General features: G+C 59.8%; 2 protein-coding genes across 2 annotated transcripts; both read right to left on the bottom strand.

Annotated features, from left to right (window-relative positions):
- Positions 1-806: 806 nt before the first annotated feature.
- On the bottom strand, positions 807-6,624 carry BUD13 (BUD13 spliceosome associated protein). Its single transcript, XM_014259796.2, has 11 exons — positions 6,488-6,624; positions 6,206-6,296; positions 5,787-5,871; positions 5,590-5,641; positions 4,221-5,152; positions 3,845-3,939; positions 3,559-3,667; positions 2,974-3,112; positions 2,524-2,705; positions 2,116-2,197; positions 807-1,824 (listed from the first exon to the last, which is right to left on the bottom strand). Exons 1-11 carry the CDS (start codon positions 6,607-6,609, stop codon positions 1,731-1,733), a joined length of 1,983 nt encoding a protein of 660 aa, XP_014115271.2. The 5' UTR covers positions 6,610-6,624; the 3' UTR covers positions 807-1,730.
- Positions 6,625-6,859: 235 nt separating this feature from the next.
- Positions 6,860-10,536, bottom strand: ZPR1 (ZPR1 zinc finger). Its single transcript, XM_005531134.3, has 14 exons — positions 10,387-10,536; positions 9,691-9,852; positions 9,452-9,542; positions 9,300-9,370; positions 9,020-9,106; positions 8,821-8,943; positions 8,696-8,749; positions 8,543-8,609; positions 8,274-8,344; positions 7,974-8,063; positions 7,760-7,870; positions 7,570-7,656; positions 7,407-7,472; positions 6,860-7,218 (listed from the first exon to the last, which is right to left on the bottom strand). The coding sequence occupies exons 1-14, from the start codon at positions 10,534-10,536 to the stop codon at positions 7,084-7,086; spliced, it is 1,365 nt and encodes a 454-aa protein (XP_005531191.2). The 3' UTR covers positions 6,860-7,083.
- Between the last annotated feature and the right edge of the window lie 33 nt (positions 10,537-10,569).

Raw genomic sequence — 10,569 nt, 5'->3', positions numbered from 1 at the left:
CCACATGAGGCCCCCCCTTTCCTCACAGATATCTCCTAAAAATGAAGTGTCTGGTAATAAATAACAGATGTGTAAATCCAGAATTGTGATGAACAAAGAGGTCCCGAGGGTAGTACCTCTCAAATTTTAAAACCCCAGCCTTCAAAATCAGCTGCAAGAGCAGAACCTGATGCCATTTTCAGGTCCTAAGCACATTTTGTTTAGTACCAACATTTAAAAGTGCTTTTCCTCCTTGAGAGCAGCTTACAGTCCCAAGTGTGACACGAGCCAGCTGCTGGCATCTGTGGCTCTGCAAGAGCAGCCACTGTCACCAAGCAGGTGAAGAAGGTACCAGCATCCAGCTCTGCTCACCAGGGCAAATCCAATCATTCCACAGCAGGTTCTTCACATCTCCAGCAGCACTCAGATTAAGTGAGAGCAAAAACAAATGTGTCAAGTGGAACTGCACTTGTCGAGGCTGTAGCTGCCTCAGGTTACAGGAGGAAATGAAACAGGGCTTTGGTGACAGAAGGGGGAAGCACAACTGGAAGCATCGGTCTGGAAATGTGCTGCCACCTCCCACCCCCTTCCCCCAAACCATCTCCCTGCCCTGCAGGTGCAGCAGGGCTGGGAATGGTTCACCTGGCCTGGAAAAACCACCACAGGCAGAACTGAGTAAAAAAGGAAAGGTTTTATTTACAGGTGAACACACAAATTCCAGGGCTGCTGGGAATGTTACAAAGGGATGAAAACCAGGGAAGTCCCAAGAGTCTGGCACTCCAGAGCAGACTTTACTCCTACCCCTCCCACCCACAGCTCTCCCAACGCTGGAGAATCCCTGGAAAGAGCGATCCTGCCCTGCCCCTGCCCACTGCTGCAGCCAAGGCATCTCCATGGAAACTGCTGCCTGCATTTCATCCCTGCTCCCTGGGACCTCAACAAGAACAACTGTACTTATTTCCACAAGTGCCTTCTGGCACACAGGGATCAAGGGAAGCTCTGCCTGGCCTCCAGCTCTGAGACTGACAAATCTGATCACAGGAGAAGGGCTGCCACACGTCCCCCCCGAGCGAGCCCCAGGCAGCAGCGTGGGGGAAGTGCTGAGATCAGCCCCAAATCCAGAGGGGTCTGGGGGGGACCAGCTGCTCCAAACCAGGGGGGAAGCAATTCCAGGTCTTAAGTCCTGATTCTCTACACATTTACTTCCACTAGAAATGGACCCCTGAAGAATTGCTGAGGCTCCTGAAGATCTTGCTGCCCAATGCAGCACTGCAGGTCATTCTTCCAGTGCCAGAGCATTCCCTGCTCGGTTTCCTGTTTGGACAGGGTCAGGAGAAGCTGAGTTTGAGCTTTCCTGCACGTTGGTGAAGTTCCTGCATGATCTGCATGGCAAAATAACTGCATAAACTTAACAAAAGTTCAGAAGTTCAACTTAACCTGAGTTCTGGAGCAGTCTGACCCACTGCACGAGGGGAACCCTCCCAAGCCCAAGTGTTCAGCAGATTTTCACCTGAGATTTAGGACACCTGAAGACTTGGGAACCACCCTCAGAGGTCAAAGCATTTGGCATGGAACAGAAGTTTGTTAGAAAACAAACAAGAAGAGGTGTTCTCCCCAGAGAGCTGGAGGCTCTGGCTGACAGGGAGGTCCAGTGGGCTGCTGAATGCCGAGGACAGGGCTTGTTCCAGGGAGAGCAGGCCATTCCTCAGGGCTCTGTGGGTGGTGCCTGTGGGTCCCTGCAGGAGCTCTCCCTACATGTCCTCGACGCTCCACTTGTAGGCGAGCTCCTGCACCGCCTTCTTGTTGGCAATGCGGGCAAAGCGCTGCTGCTCGAACCCGTTGGACCTGCAAAGGAACACCCAGGTGACAGGAGCTGCTGGGCACAAGCTTTACAAATTTTCCACTAATTCGCTCTGGCTCAGTTTCCACCTGGACCTGTGGTTATCAAGAGCTGATGCCTTTGAAGTTCCTCACCTCCCCTTGTCCCATCTGTCCCATCATCCATTTGTAACTCAATCCAACCAACATTCCAACTGCCAGCAACCTCACTCATCCCAAAACTGGAAACCTTTACACTGGGAACTCCCTGAAACAAAACTCCTTTACTTTTACTGTTATTCCAACAAGAACAAGTACCTGTCCACACCGTCCCAGCGATGCCCAGGCCAGATGTTAAACCTGTTGAGTGGAGGTGCTGGTCCCTTGTACCTGGGTTTTTCTGGAACACAAAGAGCAGAACAGCTGTTCTCAGCCAAGTGGTCACATCCTCACCCACCCAGGAGGTGTCTGCACCTGGGTCTGGTGGGTACAGGTAGAGAGCACAGGCTCCTGACAGCCAGCTACAGCTCCCAAAGGCTCACTATGACAAACTGCTGAGTTTTCAGTCACCAGGCCCTGCTCTCCCACCAACAGCTCATGTAACTGTTCCTGGTAACAAGCCAGCAACTCCAGAGAGTCCAGAAGTCCCAGGACTCAGCTGCTCCAGCAGCCTTTGGCTATTTACTGACGCCTTAAAGCACACACAGGGGTATTCCAGAGCCAAACCTTTCTCCTTGTTCTCCTTGGCCTTCCTTTTCTTGATGAGAGCAGCCATGGGGTCTCCTTCCCTCTCCTGTTCCCTCAGCATTCGATCCAGGTCCTGGTCATCGATGTAACGGGCCAAGGGCTTCTGCATCTCCTTGACTGCATCCTCCACGTTCTGCTGCTGCTGCCTCTCCTGTGCCAGCCTGGAAAACACACAGTGTCACCCAAACCCAAGCCATCACTCCTTGGGACTTGTTCAGTGTGCAGGATGGGTCACCAAACTCCCACTGCCTGGGCAGCATTCCCAAAGCACCTGCAGCAAAGGAAGGGGTTTCCAGACACATGGAAAATGTGCTGGTCCCAGGCTCAACCTCAGAATGAAGTGAAATGCAACACCAGTCTGGCAGCAGATCTGAACTAAAACCAGGAGATGGGAGGCCCAAGGGTTGTGCTCAGGAGTCCCTCACTCACCCTTTTCCCCACTTGGCATATTGCTCTTCTCTCTTGGACTCTGCCTCAGCCTTCAGCCTCTGCTCCAGCTGCTCCTGGGCCAGGTTCCTCTTGCGGCCGGACTTGTCTCGGTACACGGTCTGAGCGTTCCGGGATTCCTCTGGCAGGGACAGATGCCTCAAGTCACACATTTTGGAACATTTTATCACCTCCAGACAATGGACTGGACTGGATTTGGACAAAGTCCGAAAAAGACTTTAACTGTGACTTCTCTTTTGTTTGTCCTAACCTCCCAAAGAGCCTGTCACCCAAAGCCAGGCAGGATCTCAGCTCCTGCTTTTCTCAGCTGCCCCACACAGACCCTGAGCTCTCTGATTATCCCTCAGCTCCTTCAGATTTGCAGAGGAAAAGCATTTCACACTCCCTGTCATTTCCCTGGCATTGCTCTTAAATCCCCACACAGAACAGTGGCCCTGGCCAAGGCTTCCAGCAGCATGTCCAGCTGCAGCTCCACAGGGACGCTCCACACCAGCATCCCTGTGCCGGGGCCTGAGCGAGCAGAGGAGGAGAAGGGGAGCTGGGGCTGGGGCCATGTTCCACTCTCACCTTCCAGGTGCTTGGTGCTCCTCTCGTGCTTCCGGAGCTCCTGCTTCTCCCTCTGCAGCACATCGGCCGACACCAGGCCAGCTCTGACCCCGTATGCCATCGTGTCAGCCTGGAAATCACACAGATCCCACAGCTACAGCCGGCTGTCAGGGGCACAGCCAGGGAACGCAGAACGAGGGTGACCCAAACCACAGGGACAGCCCTGTTAGAGCCACTTGTACAAAAACTTCCCCAGTTTGTCAATCACTTGACTTCCACAGCTGGAAGGGAAAGAGACAACCTTTACCTTCTTGGGAGAGCCCTTGGCATCCCGGCGGTGTGGGGAGCGCTCTGGGGGACTCCGTGACCTGTGCTGGTCCTTCTGGGCAGGGGAAGCCCGTCCTGGAGGAGACAAATCAGAGAGTGAGGATTTGCTGATTCCTCCGAGATGATCACACTCAGGGAATCACTACGGGCACAGCCCAGGCTGCAGGTTGGGTAAACTCTCGCCCAGCTGTGCACGTGTACAACGACAAGAGCCACCTGTGGCTACAGGGACAGACACCTGCCACTGCCAGATGTGCCAGATGTGCCAGCAGAGCACCAGCCCACAGCACTCACCTGTGGCAGTGTGGATCCCAGGGAGCCCCCAGGACACGGGGGACACAGCGTGTGACACTCACCTTTCGTTCGGCTCCTTTTCCCACTTGGGGACCCCGGCTTCTCTCTCCGAGGAGACAAATCCTGACACTGCCGCCGGGGAGGTGACAGGTCTGGTGTGTCATGACGCTGTCTCCTGGGAGGTGACAGGTCTGGGGTGTCATGACGCCTTTTCCTGGGAGGTGACAGGTCTGGTGTGTCATGACGCTGTCTCCTGGGAGGTGACAGGTCTGGTGTGTCATGGCGCTGTCTCCTGGGAGGTGACAGGTCTGGGGTGTCATGACGCCTTCTCCTGGGAGGTGAGGGGTCAGGGGTGTCGTGGCGGTGTCTCCTGGGAGGTGAGGGGTCAGGGGTGTCGTGGCGGTGTCTCCTGGGAGGTGACAGGTCTGGGGTGTCGTGGCGGTGTCTCCTGGGAGGTGACAGGTCAGGGGTGTCGTGGCGCTGTCTCCTGGGAGGTGACAGGTCTGGGGTGTCGTGGCGCTGTCTCCTGGGAGGTGACAGGTCTGGGGTGTCATGGCGCTGTCTCCTGGGAGGTGAGGGGTCAGGGGTGTCGTGGCGGTGTCTCCTGGGAGGTGAGGGGTCAGGGGTGTCATGGCGCTGTCTCCTGGGAGGTGACAGGTCTGGGGTGTCATGGCGCTGTCTCCTGGGAGGTGACAGGTCTGGGGTGTCATGGCGCTGTCTCCTGGGAGGTGACAGGTCTGGGGTGTCATGGCGCTGTCTCCTGGGAGGTGAGGGGTCAGGGGTGTCGTGGCGCTGTCTCCTGGGAGGTGACAGGTCAGGGGTGTCGTGGCGCTGTCTCCTGGGAGGTGACAGGTCAGGGGTGTCATGACGCCTTCTCCTGGGAGGTGAGGGGTCAGGGGTGTCGTGGCGCTGCCGTCTCGGAGGAGAGAGCTCCAAGGAGCCGTTGTGTTTCCCTGCTGGGGGCGAGGGCTCTGGGGAGTCGTGGCGCCGCCGCCTGCGAGGGCAGAGAAGGTGACAGAGAAGGTGACAATGAGGTTGTTTGTCTGGAAGCAAAGCAGGACCTGCAGAGCTGGGAAGTGGGCCAAGGCTGGGAACAGCTTTGTGAACGAGGATTCGTTTGGATTCTGCACCCCAGCCTTCCTAGGGCAGATCCCAGAAGCCCCCCAAGGCAGCCTGGATCCCAGCACAGCTGGAATATTAACGTCTCCACCATGGCCATCATTCAAACTGACAGGGACCATCACCCCAATCTCCCTGGCAGTGTCACAAACACCCAGAGCTGCCAGTCCCCTGCCTCAGGCAGGGGTTATCCAGCAGGGAAAGGTATCCAGCAATGCCCACATTTCCCAGCAGAGCAGCTGGAAGGCACAGAACCAGTCGGTGAAAACCAGGGTGAACCGAGAGCAGAATTCCTGCTTGGAGCCCCCATACCTGGAGCCAGACTTGGCAGGTCCTGAAACATCCGAACTCTGCGAGTCCTCATCTGGAGCAAAGCAATTGGAATCACCATTATTGGGGCTCTGCCCAGCTCAGCAGCCCTCCAGCACCTCAAGGATCATTATCCTTGAGATAATAAGGATATTATCATATCCTTATAATAAGGGGAGGGTGGAAGGGGCTGCTTTCACCTCCTAGAAGCTTCCATTTGGAGTTTGTTCGGAATTCCTCCATGAGCTTCACCTCATCGGGGCGCTCATCAATGAACTCTGCCACCTGCAAACAGCACAGGAGCACCAGGGGCTCGCAAAAAGGCAGAATTCCTGCTCCTGACACAGCCACGCAAGCCCAGCAGCCCCAGTCCCTGGGCCTTGCTCCAGCAGAGCCCCTGGCTGGCCCCTGCTATGTGAAGAACGAGCTGCTTTGATCCGCAGGGAGCTCCCTCGTCCCTCCAGAGCTCCGAGCAGGAATCTCACCCATCCCAGAGGCAGAATGCACCAAACACGGGGCGGGGAGAGGCGCTTCAGCAAGTTCTTCCCAAAGGGAAACACGAGGTGGCCGTAAGAACAGACTGAGGGTGAAACCGCGTGTGACAGGACTCCCCGCTCACCACAGGCATGTCCCCTTCGTCGTCCTCCTCCTCCTTCTCCGGGGCGGCGGCGATGCTGTTCCAGCTCACATCGTCATCCACGATCCGCATGCTGGGGCGGGGAGAGGCGCTGCGGTCAGGACCCGCCGGAACGGGGGGATCTGCGGGGGGGAGCCCTGGGGAGCGTCCCGGCCCCGGGGGGGCTCGGAAGGAGGGTCTGGAGAGGGGAGTGAGCTCGCGGGGGTTCCCAAACCAGGGCAGGGCACAGGGCCGCTCCTGCTGCCGCCTTCCCCCGCCACTCACCCGGCTCTGCCGGTGCCGCCCGGCGGCTTCTTCCTGCGGCGGCGGCGGGGCTGGGCGGGCTCGGCGGGGCCGCTCAGGTACCGCCGCAGGTACTCGGCCTTCGACACCCCCGGCGCCGCCATCGCGCTCTGACGCAAAACTCCGGCGCCGGCCGGAAGGGGCGGGGCCTGGCCCCGAGTGTCTGATGAGGTGGGCGTGGTCATTGCCATAAATGGAGTTCCACCGATATATGGGCGTGGTCATTACCATAAATGGGGCTCTTGTATCGGGAAATGGGCGTGGCCATGCACGGAATCACCATAAATGGTGCTATGGGCGGGGCCACACGGCGGCAGCGGTTATGAATGAAGCCAACAGCGGGACACCAATTAATCACTTTATTGATCAGCTTTATTGGGGAGTCAGCACTACTGCCACGCCCTGCCCCAACACATCAGCACCGCACACAACATCTCCCCCGGGGACGCCCGAGGCCCGCTGCCCGCGGGTGACAACAGCTCCCCCGGCCCCGGGAAGGGCAGGAGAGTCCTGGCCCCACACAAGTGCTGGTCCCTGGAGCAGCTGGGGCAGGGGTGGGAGGGCTGGGCTCGTCCCTGCTATCGGCCCGAGGTTGCCTCTGGCTCGTAGCCCTCTGTTTTCATGTCGTTCAGGCCCAGCTCTTCGTTCTGCTCAAAGGTGCGCTCGTAGCGCTGCACACTCAGCTCCGGGTCCTCTTCTGGGGCGTACACGTTCTGTGGGGACAGGGGGAAAGCTCCTGCACTCCCTTCTGCCCACAGGGCACTGGTGCAGGCTGCGAGCCCTGCAGCCACCCATGAGCAGGGGTCTCAGCAACCTGCCGTGCCCAGAGCTCCAACACGGGCCAGGGAAATGAAACCCCCCAGACAGCTCAGGGAGCCCACGCCGAGGGCAGAGGCTGCACCTGAAGGTAACTGTTGCCTGCAGGGTCATCCATGATGAAATGAGCCTGGGCCTTCCCCTCGATGATCTGAAGGAACAGAGCACATCCAGCCATTAAAGCTCTTCCTAATCCTTCAGCACTTCTGGCACCAGTGCAAAGCACGGAAAACCCAGAGGAAACTCACTTCCTGCAGCTTCCCAATGAACTCCTGCAGCTTCCCCGTCCTGCTGGGCGTGGAGCTGTCTCCCAGAGTGAAGGGGTTCTTCTCCACCTGCAAGGCGGGAGAGGCAGCAGTGAGGCAGCCAGCCCCCCAGCCAGCCCCAGGAGGGACAGGGAGGGGGCTGAGCCCCCCAGGCTGGCCCAGGACCACTCACCAGGTCACGGATGTCCTTCAGCAGCCCCTCCAGCGTGGTGAATTTCCCCCCCAGAGCTCCCATGCCCAGCTCAAACTCCAGCTCGGGGATCTCCACGCTGCACGTCTCTGACTGCAAAGGTCAGCACTCCGTGAGCCCCATGGAGGGAGAGCTGGGGCCCCCAGACTCCCCACACCCCACAGGAGGGCAGGGCAGGCATCCCAGGGCGCTGCACCTTCAGGATATCCCTGGTCATGTCGGAAGGATCCGTAATCCGGAGGGTGATCCTGGTGCCCTGCGGTTCGATGGCTCCTCCAGACTTCACCTGGGAACAGCTGGCAGTGAGCTCCACAGGGCTTGTCCCAGCAGCCCAGAGGCCACTCCAAACCTGGGACAGTGGCCTCAGCACCCAGCTTAAAGCCCCTCCTGACAAAGCCCCAAATCCGGTTTGCCTCCCACCAGCCCCACTGGGAAGCGGTGCTCAGGGACAAAGGCACAGAACACCACTCCCTGCCCCTGCCTCTTTCCAGCTCACCTCATTGGTCCTGTGCCCACAGGAGTCACAGTTAGTGGCCATGATGATCACCTCCTTAAAGTGTGGGATTTCTGGAGCAGGGAGTCAAGGGAAACATCAAAGCAGCAACCGAGGGAAGGCAGGGCCCCCCTGGGAGCTGTGAGCAGCCTGAGACAGCTCTGCACCCCAGCAGGCCCCGGCTGAGAGATTCAGGCCTGTGGTGCAGCAGGGAGAGCCCAGGGCCATGCAGTGCCCCTCACCCCCAGCCCGTGCCCACCCTCGAAGGATACGCACTAACTTCATGTTGGTGCTGGCTGGGGCGTTGCACTCGGGACAGTTGGTGTTGAACTGCAGCACCTGGGGGAGGGAAAGGGCAGCCAGAATGTCCCAGCCAGCCCAGGGCAGCTGTCCTGAGCGTCCCTCAGCTCTGCAGCACCACCCACCTCGTCCCTCAGGTCATCAGCAGCGTCCGGCGGCTTCGCATCCACCTCCTGTCCCTGCAAGGGAAGGGTTAACTGCTGCTCCCTGGTCTGGGGTGCCCTGGGGAACCTGGGGCTGACCCTGTCACCTCCAGTCCCAGCATGGCACACTGCTGGGGGCTCCTCCTGTAGTGAGTGACCACGAGGGCCTCGTCCCTCTGCGGTGCCTGGGGGTTCTCCACAAAGCTGTTCCCGGAGGGATCATCGAGGATCTGCAGGACAAGAGGGCCTGAGGGAGCCGTCCTGCAGCCCTCATCCAGCCATGGCTGCCCTCCTGTGAGCACTCACAAAGGTGAAGGGAGAACTGACTTCCTTCAGCTGCCTCAGTTTACCAATGAACTCGTCTATTTTCCTTGCCACCTCTTGGTCTGTCGCCTGGAAGAGGACACAGAATCACGGAATCCTTTAAAATGGAAAAGACCCCCAAGATGGGATTCAGCTGCGGCAGGGGCAGCCCAGAGCTGCTGACAAAGGTGACCACAGCACACCACCAGAGCCCCAGCGCTCTCCCCACCACCGGGCAGAAGATGGACATCCCAAGCATTTCCATCCCTTCCCAGCCCCTTACCCTGCGGGTGGGCTGGTCCTGCTCCAGGCCAGCCACGGCTCTGTCAATGATCCCCTCGATGGTGGTGAGCACTTGGGAAGGGAAGGAGACAGAGGTGATGACACCATTAACATATCCAGGGAGCACCCCCAGAACTGCTCCTGTTTACCCACCTCCCTTCTGGCTGAAGGCAGGGATCTCAAAGTCCAGCTCTGGAATTCGAGCTGAGGCACAGTCGGTCTTCACCACCTCCCTGTTCATGTCCTGCACACACAGCCAGGGAGCAGCCTGAGGATCCCCAAGAGACCCAGGGGCTCCCCACACACTGGGATCACAGAGAGGTGCTGGCCCCAGCCCCCTTTCCTTTCGGGATGTGCAGGTTTTGGGAGCAGAGCGGGGAGGCTCAGCGCACCTGGCGGGAGGTGACAGCCAGGGAGTAGCGCACGCCCTGCTCCTGGATCCTGCCCGCTGACTGGATCTCCGTGTTGGACCAGGAGCAGCTGTCGCAGGAGAAGGAGCTGACGATGATCTCTTTGAAGAAGGGGATCCTGGTGAGCAGGAGCCGCGTCACGCCCTGCGGCAGCGAGGGGCCTCGTGGGAACCCGAGTGCTGGGGGCTCCCATCACCTCCCAACACGGGCATGTCCTGCCCGCAGCCTGCTCTCACCCCCCAGCAGCTCCTGGAAACGCCCTCCCGACCCCACCAGTGCCCCCTGCTCTGAGACCAGCTGTGGCCCCCGGCAGCTTCCTCCATCACCTCCAGACCTCTGGAACCCCCCACCGACCCCTGCCCGCTCCTGGAGCCACTGGGGACCGCTGTGTCCTGAGCCCGACCCACACCGGGGCGCGTCCCCTGACCCCACAGGCCCCTCCTTGGCTCCCGCAGACCCCTGTGCCCACCCTGACCCCCGCACTCCCCTGTGCCCACCCTGACCCCCGCACTCCCCTGTGCCCACCCTGACCCCCGCACTCCCCTGTGCCCACCCTGACCCCCGCACTCCCCTGTGCCCACCCTGACCCCCGCACTCCCCTGTCCCGCACTCCCCGCCGGGCCCAGCGCCCCCCGATCCCCGCAGGCCGCTGCTGCCCGGCCCCCCGGGGCCCCTCACGTTGCGGAAGCAATTCATGCACAGGGACTCGATCTCTGCCGGCTGCTGCTCGCCATCCTCGGCGCTGAGGGGCCGGAACAGGGGCCCCCCCGGCGCTCCGGGCCCCGCTCCGGGCCCGGCCGCCGCCTCCACGGCCCCCAGCGCCGACATGCTGCTCCGTGTCACGTCACGGCGCGCGGCGGT

This window comes from Pseudopodoces humilis, chromosome 25 (genome assembly GCF_049639895.1).
Source record: "Pseudopodoces humilis isolate 2021_Gansu_Grassland_sample_001 chromosome 25, ASM4963989v1, whole genome shotgun sequence".
NCBI lineage: Eukaryota > Metazoa > Chordata > Aves > Passeriformes > Paridae > Pseudopodoces > Pseudopodoces humilis.
Note: the sequence above shows the minus strand (reverse complement) of the source record. Positions and strands in the feature narration are given on the sequence as shown.

Excerpts from the sequence above, each read along its gene's own strand:
- ZPR1 (XM_005531134.3), bottom strand. The coding sequence starts at position 10,536 with ATGTCGGCGCTGGGGGCCGTGGAGGCGGCGGCCGGGCCCGGAGCGGGG. Across the intron at positions 9,107-9,299 it reads AGGACCAGCCCACCCGCAGG|GCGACAGACCAAGAGGTGGC; the intron begins GTAAGGGGCTGG and ends GTCCTCTTCCAG. Across the intron at positions 7,473-7,569 it reads TCATTGGGAAGCTGCAGGAA|ATCATCGAGGGGAAGGCCCA; the intron begins GTGAGTTTCCTC and ends CTGTTCCTTCAG.
- BUD13 (XM_014259796.2), bottom strand. The coding sequence starts at position 6,609 with ATGGCGGCGCCGGGGGTGTCGAAGGCCGAGTACCTGCGGCGGTACCTG. Across the intron at positions 5,872-6,205 it reads ACGAAGGGGACATGCCTGTG|GTGGCAGAGTTCATTGATGA; the intron begins GTGAGCGGGGAG and ends TGCTGTTTGCAG. Across the intron at positions 2,706-2,973 it reads TATGCCAAGTGGGGAAAAGG|GCTGGCACAGGAGAGGCAGC; the intron begins GTGAGTGAGGGA and ends TGTGTTTTCCAG.